The 20,306-nt window shown below is 40.7% G+C and overlaps 3 protein-coding genes across 3 annotated transcripts; 1 reads left to right on the forward strand and 2 right to left on the reverse strand.

Annotated features, from left to right (window-relative positions):
- Position 1: 1 nt before the first annotated feature.
- acot13 (acyl-CoA thioesterase 13) lies at positions 2-1,710 on the reverse strand. Its single transcript, XM_046418300.1, has 3 exons — positions 1,335-1,710; positions 1,027-1,211; positions 2-404 (listed from the first exon to the last, which is right to left on the reverse strand). Exons 1-3 carry the CDS (start codon positions 1,416-1,418, stop codon positions 245-247), a joined length of 429 nt encoding a protein of 142 aa, XP_046274256.1. The 5' UTR covers positions 1,419-1,710; the 3' UTR covers positions 2-244.
- On the forward strand, positions 1,711-4,299 carry tdp2b (tyrosyl-DNA phosphodiesterase 2b). Its single transcript, XM_046418296.1, has 7 exons — positions 1,711-1,981; positions 2,211-2,335; positions 2,423-2,572; positions 2,767-2,858; positions 3,260-3,378; positions 3,470-3,640; positions 3,732-4,299. The coding sequence occupies exons 1-7, from the start codon at positions 1,835-1,837 to the stop codon at positions 4,011-4,013; spliced, it is 1,086 nt and encodes a 361-aa protein (XP_046274252.1). The 5' UTR covers positions 1,711-1,834; the 3' UTR covers positions 4,014-4,299.
- Positions 4,300-7,432: 3,133 nt separating this feature from the next.
- tmem64 (transmembrane protein 64) lies at positions 7,433-19,313 on the reverse strand. Its single transcript, XM_046417904.1, has 3 exons — positions 17,722-19,313; positions 11,260-11,415; positions 7,433-10,656 (listed from the first exon to the last, which is right to left on the reverse strand). Exons 1-3 carry the CDS (start codon positions 18,430-18,432, stop codon positions 10,465-10,467), a joined length of 1,059 nt encoding a protein of 352 aa, XP_046273860.1. The 5' UTR covers positions 18,433-19,313; the 3' UTR covers positions 7,433-10,464.
- Between the last annotated feature and the right edge of the window lie 993 nt (positions 19,314-20,306).

Below are 20,306 nucleotides of genomic sequence, written 5' to 3' on the forward strand. Positions count from 1 at the left end.
CTCTTGTCTATTTCTTTTATTGCATGTGCATGAAGCAATACCAATTTTACAGCAGTTAGGTCAGGACTGACTCTTGACCATCAGTCATTAACCAACCATGAGAATGGTTTGTAGCACTGTTACCACTGTTAAATGCATTGTTGCAAACTATTTACAGGCATCAGTTAGTTTACATCTTCTTTTGTTTTTACAGTACAGACACATGAAAAGTGTGACATAAAGACAGGCACACAGGTGAGACAGTTTAACTGCTGCCGAGGTGTTTGGTGTGTCTTCCTTGTGCGATGAGCTTCCCTGTGGCCTTGTTCGTGAGGTCTACAGTGGCAAACGCCAATGTACGTCCTTGCTTCAAAACCTGAGCAGTGATGAGTACATCCTCTCCCATCTTGGCAGCATTCATGTATCTGTAAGATAGTGACATTTTTCCCAGTTATTTGTTGTTTATGAAATGAATCTTCAGTGCGACATAGTTGACACACTTCAAAGTCATGGTCACCCACAGTGGGAATAAATGGGAACCCAGTGAAGTTAAATTAATTTTAATTTTTTTTTAGAGTCGGTATGTTCCCATTTGAGCACTTCTAGACAACATGATGTAATTAAAAAACAGACAGAAAATATGACTGCACTTTGAGTAAACACTCAAAGAACTTCAAAAAATTTACAAAAAGAAAAAAAATTACATATTTTGTTTTTGGTATTTCTAAAATTCTACCTACAGACATACCTGAACTAATAGAAACCTAAATCAAAATTAAAAGACTACATTGGAGGAAAATTGTTTCTGAAGTGGTTGCTGTAAATCTCTTGTGCATTTTTAGCAATACACAGTATGAAGGTTCATTCCACGCGTTACATAATACAACGCAGTAGATATGTATTTACGGACCCTACAACCAAAGCAATCTGAGGTTATATTTGTCTATTTGAGAGCTCAAATGTTTCTACATTTCTGAGTCTGGATTTAAGTGTGACCACAGGGATTCAGCGGGGTATTTTTAAGGCTGACTGTGTTAATGAACTCACGTTATGTTCATGTCCACACTGACTCCTGGCGCTCCCCTCTCACTGTACATGATAGCCATGGTGGAGATGACATCGACCAAGGTGGCTGTCAGCCCACCGTGTAGCGTCCCTCCCCGGTTGGTGTGCTCCTCTTCAACCCGCATCTCACACACCACCTTTCCTGGGCTGGCAGACAAGATGTCTACCTGGGGAAAAAAAAGACATAAGTTAGCTATCTGTGACAGTGCATCCCCGGCTTTTGCTATCGACTAAGCGTTGTGTTTACATAAACGAGGAATCAATGAACGTCGCTGAATATGTATCTTTACCTTGCTGAGGACTCTGTCGAAGCCTGGGCCATCTACCATTAGTCTCATTACTTGTTTTAACGAATTTAAAGACAGTGAAACCATATTTAATGCCTCTAAAATGTACAATGTCAAACTTCTGTGTACTCGGTTCCGGAAACTGTTGCGTTCGAAAAATTGTCCGTGCAAAACTTCTCTTTCCCTTTTGAGTCTTACAGGCGGTTGCCGTCTGCAAGTTTAATTGCGTTTCGACCAGATTTGTACCGCCGATAGTTCAGAAAGTAAACAGCAACAGCATGGGGTGATATTCATTACCGGTGAAACATCTAAGACAACCACTTACAATCACACAGAGCACAATCTGCTGCCCTCGGATTTGTTGCAACTAGCAAGTTTACCCGGAAGCCTTTCACTGGTACACCAGAAATAATTTGTAGCGGAAAAGGAACATGGAGTAATGTTTGTGTTTTACTCTTCTTCTTCTTGTGTAGTGCTGTAAGTAGAAGGAGTGCCTACAAGACATGGCGTCTACTTCAGACTCGGATAAACCGTCTGTTTCTAATGTGGAAGAAAACAGAACCCGCCTCTGCGAAGAGTTTGCTGCCATAGCGGGAACAGACAGCGCTGTGGCTCAGTGCTACCTGGCTGAAAATGAATGGGAGATGGAGGTATAGTAGCTACACCAACTGAGGACTTTTGGGTGCGACTTTATCTAGCTAGGTTACTGTTGCAGCTAGACACGGAATGCTACAGCTTTTGGCCACTGTGACCCTTTCAACATGCAACGCATTTCACTGATAAAATCAGACTCTAATGCTAAGTTAAGTAAGTCTAAATCTGTCAGGATTGCATGAAAATCTTCAGGCCCTGATTTACTTCACCTGTCATTTGTATTAGAGAGCTTTGAACTCATTCTTTGAGGCTGACATGGAAAGAGTATTTGAAGTAGGAAGTACCCCAGAGAGAGAGACCAGCCCCAAAACAAAGAAGCAGAGGACTGAGGAAAAGCCTCCAGGGGACTGGTAAGACATTAGTGTGTGTGATGAGGTTCACCCATGACTCTGTTACATCCTGTCAATATTTAACAACTCTTCATCTCAAATCTCCAGTATAGATTTGACTGAAGACAGTCCCGCCTCCACACACAAACCCTCAGAAGAAGATGATGATAAACTGTCGCTGATCTCCTGGAATGTGGATGGACTTGACACAGACAACCTTGCCGAACGTGCCAGAGGCCTGTGCTCCTTCATAGCCTTGTAAGCTTGTGTTTATACCTTTACTCTTTGTTGATATCAATTGATCTCTCATTTGTGGGGACCAGTCCAATCTTCTTGAAATTGTTGATATCAGAGGAGTTACAGTGGATGCAGAGGTCACATATTGGACAGCATCCTCAGGATATTATAAAGAGGGGAGGCACATTTGAAAAGTGAATCTTTCCTTCATGTAGATACACTCCTGACGTGGTCTTCCTACAGGAGCTCATTCCACCTTATGTCCAGTACTTGAAAAAACGGGCAGTAAGCTACCTAATCATTGAAGGTATGTTCAGAAGGCCTTTTTCCCTAAATGCATTTTGATATGTCTTGACATGTTGGGGAAGCACAGATGTAAGTAATAAAAGTAATGATGGCTGAATCCTATTTAGCTGCTTCAGTTTCTCTATCCTGGTATTGTGCATGCTGGCACACTGTCAAGATTTACTGGGACACCTGAATACAACAGAGCCATCGCCAGTGTTATTGGTAACATCTGTGTTTTTCCTGCTGTAAGTCATGTCTGCTGTGTAAAACACCAATGATGTGTTTATTTTGTTTTTTTCATACACAGAATGATGTACCAAATACAAAAAGGCCCCACAACTGCATTGAACAGAATATGGCATAAACTGTGTCTGAGCTCAGCAGCTTAAACTACCACTCTTCTTAATTTGTGCTGACCAGGTGGTGAAGAAGGTTACTTCACTGGGATGATGCTGAAGAAGTCACGAGTCAAATTCCTGGAGAGTGAGATAGTAACTTACCCCACCACTCAAATGATGAGGAATCTTCTTGTAGCTCAAGTTTGTGCACACAAAGTTATACTTAATGAGAGGTGCTGAAATTCAGCTCGCCATAGTTGAAACAAAGTTGGATTTTTGTATTTGAAATTAGGTGGATTTTAAGGGCCAGAAGTTGTGTCTGATGACATCCCACCTGGAGAGCTGCAAAGGCCACGCGGCGGAGCGGATGAAACAGCTGCGAGTTGTGATGCAGAGGATGCGAGAGGCACCTGATGATGTTACCGTCCTGTTTGGAGGGGACACGAACCTGAGGGACACTGAGGTGAGTCGTTTGTCTCTGCGTCGTGCGTCAAAATGTGTTTGATGGCTCTCACAGTTCCTCTTTAGTAATTATTCCCTGTGCTCCATCTCAGGTGGCCAAGGTGGGTTTGCCCCCCAGTGTCTGTGATGTGTGGGAGCAACTGGGGAAACAGGAGCACTGCCGCTACACATGGGACACCAAAGCTAACAGCAATAAGACTGTTAATTATGTCAGTCGCTGTCGCTTCGATCGGGTCTACTTCCGTCCAGCTACAAAGGATGACGTCGCACGGCTGGCCCCTGATCACATGGCCCTGGTGGGATTGGAGAAGCTGGACTGTGGACGCTACACCAGTGATCACTGGGGAATCTACTGTAGTTTCTCTGCTGGGTAGAAAAGCTCAAAACAACCTGAAACATGCTGGTCAAATCTTTTGTTTTAGATCAGGGGGTCTAGCTTGTTTTGTGTGTTTCACTTTTCCAGTGCAGATGTCATGAGTGCTGGATTCAGACCACAGTACCACTTCCTCTGTGAAAGAAGAGGTTCTGACCTCATCTGAAGTTGGTTACATGTAAATCTTGATTTGATAAGTTTTATCTTTTAATTTGTCTCTTCTCAAGCTTTGCCCCAGTGCAATTGTTAAATGAATGTAGAAAGCCAATAAATATTAAAATATAAAAGTTTGGTGTGTTTTGAAAATTCATTTTACAAAGTCTGAAAGCTAATTGATCACCGGTTTAAACAGCAATTGACCAAACAATTTCAGTAAAAGGTTTATTATTTTTTTTGCTGGAGATTTCAGTCATATCACATGAACTTCCTCTGCAGACATTGTTTGTCCAGTTTTTTTTTAGTTTTTTTTTTCCCATTCATGTTGGATTAAAAATTGAGGTTGAAAAAAATCATTGTTGATCTGGAAAAGTTATGACACTGTTCTGCCAACATGTGGGCAGCACTGTGTGTGTGTAGTACTGCAAGTGACCACTAGAGAGCACAGCTGAGTTGAATTGTCTCTGATAACACATTTACACATTTCAGTATTCGCAATAAAAAGAAATAAATGTTCATCAGTTTGAGCCTGAATTTTGACTCCAAATTCAACTTGATACTATAATTGATTGCTATAATTCAAACTAAAACAAACTATGACCAAACAGCAAATTCCTCATTATTGTGCTGACACTGTGCATCTGTAAATGCAGCTGATTTAAACCACTGAAACATTTTTTTTTTCTCGATTGCAGTACAAGTATGGTCATAAAGCAGTCCCCAGTCATTGCAGTTATTACTACTTACTTAAATTTTAACTTACTGAATTATTTTATTAGTGCAATGTGAGAAACAAACAAACAAACAAAAAAAAACATATAGACATCAGCCAAGATAGTTAGGGCCAAGGAGCAACCCAATCACAGTAAATAAAAATCGCCTCTTTTTAATTTTCAGCTAGGAGATGGATTAAACTATATGGATGAATATTGACATAAAGACCGATATAATTAAATTCATTTTTTCATACGTAATACAGAAATTATTCAATTCATCATACATACATTATGACCTAATTTCTACCACAAACTGGATGTAACCTCCTCCTCACAGTGTCTTCCAACACACAGTTAAGACATCTCCCTCACCTCCTTCTGTAATGCGGCCTTCAAATCTGAATGTGTTTTCATGTTTGCCTGGCGAGCAGACAGCACAGTTTTTAGTCAGCCCTGTCACACAAAGTGAAGAAGAGCTGACCTTAGGAGAGGACACAGATGTGACTCTTCCCTGGAAGCAGGCGTCATCAGAACAGGCCTCCCTCCCTCGTTTGTCCCCCACTCACTGGTTCCTGATTAGCAAGGGCACATGAACCACCTTAAACCTAAAACATGAGCTTAACCTGATGCTTGTCATGAGACATCAGGCAGTCAAAATTGAACCTATTGTTACACAGGGACAGGCATAAGAGACAGGCATATGGTGATCTCAGCTTCAAGCCAGTACAGGATGGGTCGTACATGGACAAATAACATGCAAACAAGTGTTCTTACAAATAAGATGGGCTGGACTCTCGATCTCAAATCAGAGGGAAATTGTTTCCCATGGTCCTCCAGTGGTGCACTATTTCACCCAACTTGTGCACCGAGCAGTTTCCAGATTGAGCACACGGGACGAGAACAGCAGCAGGTTATGGATGGTGCAGATGGAGGCAACAGCTGTCTGAGCCAAGAAAGTGTTCATGCGATCTGTCCGTCTGCCTCGAGCAGGATGCCTCTGCCAGAGGCCCATCAGCGTTTTCCCTCCTCCACAAATCCATAAACATCCGCATCACAAGTTTCCCTCTGGAAGGCTGCGTGGACTTATTCCAAGATCATTTCACTCATCCTGCTTTTTTTTTTTTCTTTTACAATTTCCCTCTGAGATGTATTTTCGAGCACCAACAAGCCTCACAGATGTATTTTTGGAGTCTTCCTCCCAAAGCAAAGCCCTCAGTGAGAACTAGGGCTTTCATTTGAGGCCCGTCAAAATGAATGTTCTTGGTTTTGTGCTGGACGTATTTGTGTGCTGGCGGGGATGCTCCGGGATGAGCTGTGTCCTTTGAGGCAGGGTCGAATGATGATGGATCGGACACAGATTTGACCCAATCTGCGAGCTGTGTGAAGAGCAGCAGACAAATCCGTGCTGTAGCTCCTGGTAACAGATGGAGCAATAAAATGCAAGAGGCGTCTGTTACTGATTGAAATACTGTGGCTGGGGATTTTTTCGTTGAATTTGGGGGTTGAATAGATGGCTGTGGGCAACTCTTTCCACTGTGTGTGTGTGTGTGGTGCAGCACTGTTGACAAGCAGAATCTATCTGGTCCGTGCCTGTCAGACAGCGACCACACAAACACCCACTTCCTCCTGTACAGATAGCTTGTCACAGGCAAGGCAAGGGCAAGCGTAAGTGGTGCTCCGCTCTATCACCACCACCACATCCATCACTACTTCCCTTCAAAATTGCTCTGACAAACTGTCCCAGAAGCCAGCATTATTTCTGGCCATACAGTGCTGCTGCTGCTGCATATTTGAGGACTGCCAGTTATTTAGAGGTTTGCAGGATAAGGGAAATCTTCTGACGGAGAACATTTTGTCTACCATCACTCTGGTTTTTGGGGGCTGCAATGTAGGGTAAAAAGGAATTTCATAAAATGTGTGGCAGCTCAACAAAAATCAGAGCTTTTCTACAGATTTCACTTCAGAGTTTGACACTGATATCAATTACCTTAGGCTGCTTTTTCCATCTGAAATAACAAGGTTCACATGAAGCTTAAGAGAGAAAAACAAGGATCAAGGTACGCTCAGTATTGCATAAGGTATCCTGAACTGTAAATTATTAAACAGAAAAAGGACTGACTGGACTAGATCCAAGTTTCTACATTAAAGCGCAATTTAGAGATAGTAGGAACTACGCTTATACAGTCCAGTTTCTGTTCTCATTTGGCTCCAGCTCTGCCAGAGAAAATAAGTCTAATAAGTCAAATAAGTCCATTTCCCAAAATGTCAAACTACTCCTTTAATATCAGGGCTAATTAATACACTTGGGTAACAAAAGGCACTGGTGACTAAATGACGTGTTATACAGAGCGGCAAAGTCCACATTAGGAGATCACGGTGGCTGAGTTTTATTTTTTTGTTTATATTGATATATATATGTATTTTATTTTTATACTTTCATGACTAATTAATAATTAAAGTAAGTGTCAATGCTTAGGTTTTCATAAAAGGTGAGCTTTTATAGTAGATATAATAAAAAGAGATGCAGGGGAAAAAAACAATAAAAAAATTTTGTTACAAAGTTGAGCAGATTTTATTTTCTCTCTCATAAATAACACTGAACAAGCATCATACAGCGATAAATATCAACATTTATACACTGTAAAATCCTCTGTATTACAAAATACAGCATATGTTTAATGCACTTGATACAGATGGGAAGTACTGCATTTCATAGCACCGAACTAGACCCTTGAGTCAATCATTTAAGTGATATCACACTGTACTCCTCGAGAAAAGTCCAGGTGTGCAGGTCTTGTGTGGGTGTCTATGAAATATACTTCCCTTAGGAATCAGTTGTTGCATAACTATATCTAAGTTAAGTAGAGCCCACCTAGGAAGAACCAAAGCCTTTACTGTTCATTTCCCACAACGTCAAGTTTTTAAAATCCCAGTTGAGAGAATAAATTAAGAAGTGTGTCCACGGTGACCCATAAAGTTTCATGTACTGGTGCTTGATTTTTTTGCATTAAACACGGTGTATCTCCTTTTTCCACATCTGAACAGGACAGCTTCACTGAATCACACTTTGTTTGGAGGGCAGGGACACGTCCTAAAATATGTCACTGCTGTCAGGTAAAAAGACCGGGGTATTTACAACATTGTCTCATCTGGAACCGAGAATAAGAGAGAGTAATTTCCACGCCTTTAAAAAGTGGGAGTAGTGAGCATACTTTATGAATTTTGCAACCATAAAATGCACTCCTCTCTCTCTAAGTAAAGTCCCAATTCAAGTAAGAAACTGGAAAAATGTCAGGGTGGGACTCAAAAGATTTTGAGGAGACAGGGATGAGAGGCTGATTGCTCAACACCGGTAAGCGATCAATAGGTTTAGGGACACTTCAAAGAGGGCGCTACAAATTTTATTTCAGTTGTCTGTGTCCACATCAGTGGCAGCATGTAAATGTCCATCGGAGGCAGCGAGAGGTAACAGGAGCACTGTAACTCAAACGTGGGAATATTGATACTCAACCTTACGGTGGAACATGGATCGACTAACGACTCAAATGCAGTTTTTGTTCACTTTTAAAGAGAATCTTTAACACTGGTAGTAAACAGCTATTCCCAACACTTTGCTAAAGGTCTTATTGGTGGGACTTCTTTTATACATATATATATATTTATTTATTTATTTTTTTGCTTTCAAACATTATTGCTAAATTCACACAGGAAGGGGCCCTTTCAACTAACACGAATATAAGTACAGTTTTCAGAGGACTGACAGTGTGGAATGTGTTTGGGAGAATATCAAATCTGGCTTTGAAGACAAAAAAACAAAAAACAAAACAGCAGTACAAAAATTAAAATGATTAACAAAAAGTTGTGCCAGTATTTCAAAACAGGCTTTTGTGAACAAATACAGGGATATAAAGATGGATATTTCATATAGGAGCCCTTATTATTCCTCAATCAGACTTTGTCTGAGGAGCAGCATCGCAATAATTCATGTAAAAATAAAAAGTATTATCACATTCATCACTTAGTGTCCATGTTGTGTTTGATTGTCAGCTTCTGAGACACATCAGTTTCAACTTTCGACCAACCAAACCCCTTCCCAGGTTCACTTCTGTATGAAAATAATGTTTTGTTTGTTGTAGTGGACTGTGCAAAAGAATCTACAGCACGAGAGCTTTGTTGTTGTATTATTAAGAGTTAAAACACAAAAAACTGTTCACAGATCATTTCTAGAATTACCAGCAACTTTAAGTAATAAAATAAGTCATAAGTCACATGTAGCCTCAGCTCAGGTGGGGCCAGTGTCATGGCGTCTGATAAGCTTTATCAAACTATGGCACATAAAAAAATAACAGCCTCTTCATTTTATCTAGCTTACTCATCTATAATGTAAGTAAAACCTTAAACACAGACTTAGGTTTGTGTTATTTTGTATGCACGAGAGCATTTCTGATTAGTTTGGTTTCAGCACTGAAATGTGACATTCATGCCATTTTTTTTCCCTCCAGTGATCCTATTGCACGAAATTGCCATGACTACCATTTTAAGCAAAAAACTATGTAATAACCCTAATGGATAATCTCACAACCAAATAAAAATGCAAAACATAAATGTAAAACAGCTCAAAGAGAAACATAAACATTAACAGGAAAGCTTGACATCTCAGTTTCAGTTCGGTGTGGGAATCGTCCTGTAGCAGAACATGTGGCTGTGCTGCCGAGGAGCTGATCACGCCGCACTTCAACTTTCCTGGCAGAAACATTCCTGAGTCTCCTGCTGTGAAATCTGCTCTCCTCTCCAGCTGCTCTTATCAAAATTGCAGAAGCGCTAAAATGATCTCTGGGCAGACAAGGCCAATTCAGCTGACGTGGTTGTAAGCCAGCAGAAATCACACAGTCAGAGAGGCCGGTAATGCTCCTCTCTCGATAGTCCAAAAATAAGACACTTGAACACAAACGAACCGGACGAAACAGCCAAATCTTTCAAAACTATTAATAATGCCCTTATTGTACCGCGAATTAGCGCTTGATGCTGAAAAAAAAAAATCATAAAATCCCTTAAAGTAAAACAGAAACACAAGTAGTTTGAAAGAAAGGTGCATAGGCTGGCATTCTGTTGACATGGAAAAAACAATTCCTTGGTTCTCTAGAAAGCTCCAGATTGCACATTCATCGTGTTAGCAGGCAGTTAATAACGAGCTACTTTTTTTAATAACTCACTTACTCACTCAGCCACCTTTGATATCTCTAAACATCATCATTTCACTGACATCCCCTGTAACAGATTAAATGTTAAGAAGTACCTTAAGGAAAATAATTTAAGAAAAACTTCCAACGAAAACGAAATCTCCCAAGATGATTAACCGCAAAACCATTTTCATTAGTACTTTCTTCAAAGGTGCGTGGTCCCACAATTCTAAAACACCGTACCGACTAAAGACGTACGCTTTCACGGGTGGTCAGAACACAATATTGAAAATAATAAGCCACCAACATGTTTCAGACACCATCTGAAGTCAGCGTGTTCCCTCAAGCTCTGCAGTCCTACACATCGTATGAACTTACTGCCTCGTGTGCCGATCGGCTGTCACACCACATTGACGCAGTTTCCGCTGCCAGCTGTAGCCCTCTTGCTGCAGTAGGTGAAACCAGAGTGGTTGGTGGAAGAGCCGTTCATGTGTGACGACTTCAGCTCCATCTGGCAGGCGGCAATGGCTGCGTTGAGCTCAACCTGAGCCCGGTGCACGACATAGAACATCAGGCCGATGCTGATGATGATCTGCAAAGGACAGAGGAGGAAATGCATTCAGCACAGCTGCACACAGCAGCTGTTTCTAACGTAACAAAATCTGCTTACCAGCACCTCTAAAGCTTATATATGTCATCTGTGGAACATGAGTGAGGAGTGAAAACTAGTTTGCCATTTGATGGGGGTTAGGTGTCAGACAACTTTGTCGGGTTAGAGACACACTGAGCTTTACAATGATACTGACAAAGAAATGTGTTTCATGTGGACAGGTTGTGTCTCGTCAATACTGGCCCTGACTGTCATCCGACAAATCAGATCAGTCCATCCCTGCTGGAAGATATAGCTAATGAACCACATATTGAAACAACAAAATTATGTATATTCTTCAAGACTCTCTAGATTTATTTGTTTCTACTTATTGGTCACTGACAAAAATAAATGTTCGTATCCATGATGTTTATCCTGGTTGGTAGACGACAACAAGACATAACTGGAGTTATGACCAGTCCTGAGTTTGCAGCTTTCTGTTCTGCAGAAAGCTGAACATGTGCTGGACATGTTTGCTATGTAATCTGGAGTTATTTCAGGACATTTAGCATCTTCACACTTAATGGACAATCACAATCAGCTCACCTGCAGGCTGAACACAAAGTAGCCACTGACACTCTGCTCAGCGATGACGTCCTCCATGGTGCGAAGCGTGGTGCCCAGGTAGGAGTTGAGAAGCTGAGTGGGCAACAGGCCCACAGAGGAGGCCACCAGGTAGTTTGGCAAGGACACGTCTGTGATCTTAGAATGGAGAAACGTCTTACAATCTTGAAAAGAATTTAAACACACTGGAAAAACCACACCATAGATCTACTTTGAAATGAGACAAAATATATCTCAGTCAACATCAGTGCTGTATGCAAACGATAGATTTGTGGGATCCAAGTTCTTGCATGTCCCTTGTTGAGAAATGTGAAGTAACATAAGCTTTAAATAATCTATACCCATACATATATGCAATATAAATATAATATATATAATACAAATAAAGTTACATGACAATAATAGTAAGAGCCTGGTTGGGCTGGTAAACAGATTCTAAACACCATCTTGTGTAGTTACTCTGAACTCCAACATGGCTTTAAACATCCAGCTCAGCATTTCATTTCATATCTCATTACAACCACCTAAATATAAGCAAGTGTCTGCACTGCTGTCACCCTTGATCCCTTGATTAAGTGATGGCATGAGCCCATGTGTGTTTCTGCCGAGTGTGTGTGGATGTGACCTTGGCACTATGCGCACTGTGACTACACTGGCTGATAACGGCGTGTCGAGGGCTGTGGCGCGTTGCTGCAAGACACTGCCTGAGCCAAAAATGTTGTCAGGGTTGGAATGTTCTGGGTTTTGAGTCTCCTCGCAGTGACACTCTGTTATCACACTACATGCTGAGAGGAGCCTGGGTTACACTTCAGAGGACAGTGATGTTATCAAAACCTGGTTAATCAAGCTAATGATATCAAGCTGTTTTTCCTCAGCGTGTTTATGTTTGTCAGTTTTTTCCTACAATGCAATCACGTAACAGGCCTTTCTCCTTGAAGGATTCACACGGATGTGTCCACACCATGTGTCAACACAGTCCAAACGCCTTCAGCTCATCATGACATGACATGTGAGCCTGTGAGAGCTGCACAAGAAGAAAAAGGAATGCTCTCTCTTTCTCTCAGCCATCAACCCTGAGTTGTGAAGCACATTTCCTCTGAAGTCTCTCCTCACCCCGCAGCATTTTTACGACCAGAGAAGGGCTAGTCGTTGGTATTTTTATAACCGCGCTGAGAATTCCCACTGAACCTCCTACTCACTTCTGCAAGCACCTCTGTATCAAGATAATCTGCAAATTCAAGTGAAAAGACACCCCATCCAAGGCTTGACCTGATTTATTCAGAGCAGCAACAATGCAGGTCTGAGTTTGTGTTCGTAAAGAAAACAGGAAGTGGTGTTCCTTGCCTGCATAGTAAATTTCAGGACTGCTTCCGTGACGCTGTATCTTTCTCTCATCCGGACACGTGCACAATTTACGCCTTGTGAAAAAGGGTGAAGCACCGAACATAGTTACCATTGCCCAGGCTGCACAAATAAGTTTGCCTGTAGATAAGGTCCTCTAAATCACACACTGAATTCCCCACTTGCTTCATCAGCTCATCATGACAGCAGAGGGAGCAAGCAGTTTTAAAGGTTATAATACTGTAATAAAATACACAAAGAGACCTCAATATGTCCACTTCGTCCGCAAAGGGTTCACAAACATTCTTCCTGAGCTGTCCCATCGTTTTGCTAACTGCTGCAGTCTGTGTGTCGATTTAGGTTACCCGCTATAATGTAGCACCATCCACTTCAGCAGAACGAAGTGGGGGGGGGGGGCATGGTGAAATGTAGCCTCATCCACAAAAAGTGCTTACCAAGGACAGAACAGACAACACATTATTCTATTGTGAGTCAGTACAGGGCTAGAAGTAGCCACCCACCTCTTGTTTCACCTGTTACTGTTGAGAGTAAGATCACATAGATACAATAATAGCTAAGCTTAATAATGAGCTTCCAGGTAAGATGAATCACGAGGTACACGGCGAGAGGCTGAGCTGGGTTTGAAACCCCTATGGACTGTGAAGGGAAAGTGTAGCAGAGGAGGTGGGTGAACTCAGGAATTCAGCAGCTTATTAGCCTGCTTTTGGGAAGGCCGGGTATCTTTCCAGTGAAGGATCCCTCTGGCTAAAGTTCTGCATGTGAATAAACAACACCCTGATTTTCCGGTTCTTCCGATGTGTCAAGGTATCTGGAAATAACTAAATAACACTGGAATTTAGTGGTTTGACATTCATCCACAGTTTCTCATGTTGTATGTGTTGCAGAAATAACATCATGAGTCAAAAAGCAGAGTCAAGGCAAATAGATGTACAACAAATTTGCAAATTAATTTTCATAATTAACAGAACCTTTCATACAGAAAACTAAAGTGTTAAAAGTGCTTAAATTCAAAATTATGCAGTCAAATTTTCTCCTAGCCTCTATTAAAAATCATTAAAAATGATCAATAATTATTAACGTTGACTCAAAAAAAAAAAAACCCATTTTATCGTGATAAATATTTCAGCTGTATCGCCCAGGGCTAGACAAGCTGCATGTTCAAAGACAAACAGCGATCACACGCTAAAACCAACCAAAACAAAACAAAACAAAAAAAAAACAAATGCAAACCACCAAATATGACCCTATTTTTTTAGCAGTTGTGCTTGAGATGCTTGAAGCTGACATCCTTTTTTTCATACAAGGTTTATTTGCTTATAGATAATGACCCCGAACAAGCACAAAATCAGTGCTTTACAAGGCTGTCAATTAGCCAGCTTTTTAATTTCACCCTCACTATCTGACTGTGGAGCAGATAGTGATAGCAGATAATGCAGCAGTGGCAGCAGCTGGGCAACACAGTGTAAAAAGTGTGCCCCTTTGACTTTGACACCTCATTTTCACGTCTACAGATACAGTTCAAAGTTGATTTTAACTACTGTTAAAGCTTAAGCCATAGTCCTTGCATAGGTGGGACATTTCAACCTTTGGACACAGAACTATGTCCCTACCATGTAGCTGAAAATATGAACCAACAAGAAACAGAAGCCACTCAAGTCAGTCAGGCAAAGAAAGACCATCTGCTTGGTAATCCTGTTTGAAAAAGAAGCTTTTAAGCAGGTAAACTGCTGACCATAGTGTGAGACTAAGACAAAGGAATCTTTACTGTTTAACATTACAAACTGAGTTACTAACCCGGAGCTTAAATTTCATCCTAAATTTAATTCACAGCAGTATTTTGTAACAAAACAAGTTTCTTCAATCCTCAGTTCAAAAAACATGTACAGTTGTGACAGTAAAATTAACAATGGAGGAACAGACTGTCCTTCAGCCTTATTCTCCATTCAAATGAATTCAGAAATAAATGATCTCAGATTTTGAAAAGCAGCACTTCAGCAGGTGAGCTCCTGACTCTAACTGCCTATTTTTGTTGATTCATGCTAAAATCTCTGCCTCCCAGTTTAACTCTAATGTCACAGCCCAAGCATCTGAATTTGAGATCCTTCTCAAGTACCAAGCTATCAGTCAATGTACAAGTGCAGCACAAACAGCTACTGCCTGTTGTACTTCTTGTACCTGCAGTCATCTGATGCCTGGGATAATCTCGCCTCGCTGTTGCCAAATGACTATTTTCACTTATCTGATCTGCTGTCTCAATCAATAAAAATGGTCAGCTTGCTGCAGGTAGGGAGTCTGCCAATTGTCTCGGGCTGCAAAGATTTGTCTATTAATGTACCAGCAAAAAAAATTATCAGCAAATATTTTCATAAATAACTCATTTAGTCATCTTTCAAAAGGAAAGAGTGAACATCTGCTGCTTTCAGCTTCTTAAATGTCAGGATTTGAATACATCTCCATGGGGTGTGGGGAATTTTAACAAGATTTTCTTACTATTTCGTGCCATTTTATAGACGAGTAGACAAGTAATTGAGGAAATAATCTGAATATTAATCAATAATGCAGAGAATCAGAGAAAACAGTACTGGTACAGCTGTATTTATGCAAATATGGATTCCAATTACATAATGGAAAATGTGATGACAAGTCTTTCTGTCACTTCATGCATGCAAACATTTACTGCACTGACAATAATGATGCTGAATTAAAATATACGGACTACATGGAATACAGGTACAGAATAACTAGAGATGGCCCTAAAGACTTTTTAAATGGAAGTTTAAACTGATCTAAAAGTAAGAAATCACTCAGAAAACAAACTGAGCACAACTGAATCTGTGTATTTCATATATTATAAGAGCCTTTTTAAACATTTCATCAGTAACCAAATCAGATTTTAAATGTCAACGACATTTCAGTGTAATTTATGTCAATATGTAATTTAAATGTGTGCATTAATAAAATAATGATAAGCTTAACCGTTTAGTTCAGGTTTCAACTAGCACGGGTAGCAATGTTGAATCAACTAGTCAACTAATCGCGCCCATCTCTAAATACAACAAGTTAATTAATTATCCACACTGTTCTCTTTACAGCATGCATGTGCGCCTGCAATGCCGTCATCTCCAGTCTGTGAACATTTTATTTGAAATGACACCGTCAACAGACACGTGTTGACTCAACTCGATGAGTGATTTTGGAGGTTGCCGAGGTACAGTTGTCTTGAGTTACATTACATTTTTAACATATATTTTGTTAAAAACAGCTTTCAATATAACGAAACAAAGTGCATAACCTCAACTAACAAGCCTGAAGATTTACCTGAAAAAACTAGCCTGAAATGTGCTTCAAAATTTCAATGTGGATAGTGAGGTTTTACTGTATGTTGGTTAGTGTGTGTGTTTATAGAACTGTCAAAAACCAAATCCAAAGCCATAAAAGCAGAAAATGTCTCAGTAAATCAGCCACCCAAGAAAACGTACTGGTTTAGCATTGTGTAATTACTGTGCTTCTGAAACTCACTTACATCATCTCCTTTTTCCTTTTCCTGCCTCCAGGCCTGTGCATCAACATCTTTATACTTTAAGCAATAGATACCTTTCAAGTTCCCCATTGTGCATCCACTTCTGCACATTTGCGCTACTGTTCATTTCTGCTTCAACACTATTTTGAATCTCTTCTCATCAAATGTGTTTTCATAAACAAACGGTATTATTTATAAAAGCTTAACTTAAAAGGCTTTACATGCTTGAACTTCCTTACAAAAAAAAAACAAAACAACGTACAGACTCATAATGTTAATCATCACTTAGCACTAGCAGTGTGTAGAGGTGTCTGTATCTGAGATTCTTATTATTTCTCATTATCGTGCTAAGATGAGGACATTTCTGGATGTCCCTGATTCCGAAGAAAGACAGCTGAGTCTCATTCCTGGGCAGTAAAAGAACAGAATTATGTGAGGGAAAACAATCTGAAAATATGCTACTAGTTATTTACTGTTATAATCTGTTACTACTGTAGAGCTTTTTGCAGCAGTATGGCTCATACTGATCGTATTACTCTGGAAATCTGAAGCTGGAAGACCACATAACATCAAGTTCACCCTCAGGTCAGTATTCTTCATTAATCACTCAGTTACAATTGGCATAGCTTTTTTCTTGAAGTGTGACCTCCCAGCTGATTTTCTACAATACAGTTACACATCCCTCAAGGCTTTTACTATTTGGAGGTATCAATGAGTTGACTGAGAAGGGTAATCAGCGAGGATGAATTATTCATGCCATGTATGAAGGTCAAGGGCCTCAGGTTAAGTGTAGGAGTGCAGCTGAAAGCAATATCCTGATGCTGCTTAGCTTTGTAATCTAGGTCACATGGTGTCAGCTGTCTTGACCAATGACATTAGATTTACTTTACACACAAAAAAAGCCAATAATTTGGATTTCATGGTTTTTCATGTCACTTTGACACTTGATCATTGTTGAGATCAGAAAAACATGGCATGGAATCACAAAACTTGGACTTGTGATAATATATGTAATAAAATGTGATACTGATAGTTCAAATTGATAAAATAATTGATGTCCTGAGGCTAGAACAGATTTAATTTCATAGGACCACTTCCGCTATCTGCAAGAGGAATGAGTTTCCTTTCTCTGGGGACCGGCCTTATATTTTTATGCCTTCTATTAGACTGTAGCCTGCCTTGGAGAGTGAGGTAATGGATCAACTACTATGTTCAAAGTCCAAATTTAGTGGATCAACTACTATGTTCAAAGTCCAAAGTCCATCACAACTTCAGTGATAAACGCCCTGGTGGAACACTGCCTGTCTTCCTTGACACTAGTTATGATTTCCTTTGTGTAGCAGGTTGGGCCAGCAGTAACAAAATCATTTCATCTTAAAATCAAAATGTTAATGGGATTGAGTTTCATGTGTGCCAATGTTGTGCTGAACTGTCCCACAGAGAGGTAATAAGCTCTGCTCCATTGTGTGAACCCATATGACTTTACAACGGACGTTACATGACTGTTTAATGTCCTTCTGAAGACAAAAGGGAAAAGCTGGTAGAAGTGTTTCCATACTCACCGAGAAAACTGCATTTTGGAGCCCAAACGGTATGGGCGTGAGTCTCGCTAAGGCCACAACTTTGAGTCCACTTCTTCCCTCCACTACTCGTATAACAGCGCTTAACTGTTCGCTGTTCCCGACCTTGTTCAGCACCCAGTCAGTCAATAGTCTTTTGCACACCAGATGTGCCACAAAGGTCCCTATTAAAACTCCCACCATAACTAGTCCCATGCCCAGCACAAAGCCGTAGAGGTAGCCAGCTGCCACATTAAGAACAATATATCCCCATCCACATGGGAATGACACAATAATCAAACCAACTATAAACAGCAGGGCTCCAACGAGGCTGTCCAAGCTCTCCACCCAGAGCAAGAGGTCCTTGAGGTATTGTCGCACGAGGGCAACCGAGGAGAAGCACACGGCAGTCAGAATGCATGCCAGCAGGGCGCTCTTGAAGCAAAAGGTGGTGATACAGCATGGGTGTCTGAACTCTCCACTGCTGCTGAAGGTCGTCCCCCCTGTGGCACTAGTAACATCAGGGTCTCCGTCTGACTTCCCTAAGCCAGCCCCTGTCTCGTCAAAGGCGCTGCATATCAGAATGTCAATTTTGTCACACTCATCTGTGGCAGTCCTCTGCAGCCAGCGGTTCAGCTGAATCTGCGCCTTGCCCACCGCATGCTTGACAAGCTTGGTGAAAAGCTGCACGGTCGTGGACCCTGACATTGACATGTTGGCCCTCAAATATGCTCTGGGGACCAGCAGGAAGGCTCAGATGAACTGCCCGACCTGGAGACAAGTGTGACGTTTGAGATATCCAAGACAGTCTTTACATCCAGAGCAAGTCCATGTCTACGAATAGCAATTTTTTGAGGTTCAACAGAGGCAGGTATTTATGAACTTTGAGAAGCAGGCTTAATCAGTGCAACCCATTGCTATGCAAAGGTGCAGTGAGAAAAAGAAAAATAATACCCGTCGCTCCCCTTGTCCATTACACGAATTATCCAGTTTAACAGCGTTTATCTTGGGTACACTGGCTGGGAATTGCGCCAGTCTAGTGACTTAAAAGTGTCAGTTTTGTAGTCTCTGTCTGACACACTCGCCATATTCAGAGTTGTCACCCCTCAGCTCAGGACAACGAAGAGTCAACGGATGGAGGGAGCTGTCAGAGCAGATGCGACAGGGACAAAACAACCCTCACTTCTTTGGAATGAGATGACTAAAATTTAAGTGGTGCAAGGACATCAACTTTTAAGACTCCGCCAGTATTGTCGTCCAGCTAACGTTAACACACGCGCAAAAATCACTGCAAGGCTAACTTACTCGTGTCGTTAGCTAAGTTAAATAACTCTCTGCGAGGATAAAGTCCACCTTTGCGTCTCAGACACTAAACAGCCGTAGATGGCCTCCTCGTCCGCATCTCCCCGGCAACAAAGCGAGGAACAGGATGCAGAAGCCGAACATGAAAAACCAGTTCGCTCTTTTTCTGGTAGCTGGGTGTTGTCGTCCCTCTCTCGCTGCTTTCCTTCCACGGTGTAAACTGCTGCTGTTGTCGCTGTTAAAGCTATTCATACCGACCACTGTTTGTGTCCCAGAATGCCAAGTAACTCCAACCCACGTGACCGATAGTTAAAGGTTTTAATCCAATCAGAGCGTCACGATTGTCATCGCGAGAATTACGCGAGATTTGTTTGTTTTGGATCAATTATCTTGGGATGGTTAGTGATGTCCGCCTCTGTGTTGCCACATAAGCAGACTAAACTACTGCCGTGATGTGTGAATTAATCCACCACCAGATAGTGTTATTTTACTTCAGTTATTAAGATTTAGTTACTTGAATTAAGAGGGCTTTCAAATCTAACCCCACACTCACAGAGGTGAAAGTTAATCAGTTGGGATGCACTTAGATCTTTTAATTATGTATAAAACTATCGCTCATACACAAAGTCATTAAGATGAAATTTAATGTGACTTGCAGAACTGGAGCTCTAATGATTTTTATACTTTATACTTTTTTAAACCTCACACTTTACTCACACTTTACTACACACTACTACACTATCGAATTTCACTCGGAATCAATAAAGTATCTATCTATCTATCTATCTATCTATCTCACTTTAGTATAAAATGTACATATATATTTTAACCTCGGTAGTGGTGTATGAAGTACTCACATCCATTACTCAAGTAAATCTAATACCACAATATCCAAATACACCATCGTAGGTAGAATTGTGGAGATGAAGGTCATTTTCATGACTTTTCATATTAATGGTTTGTTTACCTAATATGTGTCACTTTTCATATGTTGATCATATATTCTGTAGTGGTTTAAAGTTGATAAGTGCATTTACTCAAGTACTGCATTTAAGTGCAATTTTGAATTGCTTTACTTGAGCATTTCCATTTTCTGCTACTTTATATTTTCACAACACTACAGTTCAAATATTGCACTTTTGCTCCATTACATTTATTTGACAGCTTTAGTCACTAGCTACTTTGCAGGTTAGGTCTAGTTTAATAGTACAAAATCTAATCAAAGAATAAATAGATAATAATATTATAGATCAAAATAAAACTTCAGCTCTGAATTCAAAAGCTGC

This window comes from Scatophagus argus, chromosome 17, assembly GCF_020382885.2.
Source record: "Scatophagus argus isolate fScaArg1 chromosome 17, fScaArg1.pri, whole genome shotgun sequence".
NCBI classification, from domain to species: domain Eukaryota; kingdom Metazoa; phylum Chordata; class Actinopteri; family Scatophagidae; genus Scatophagus; species Scatophagus argus.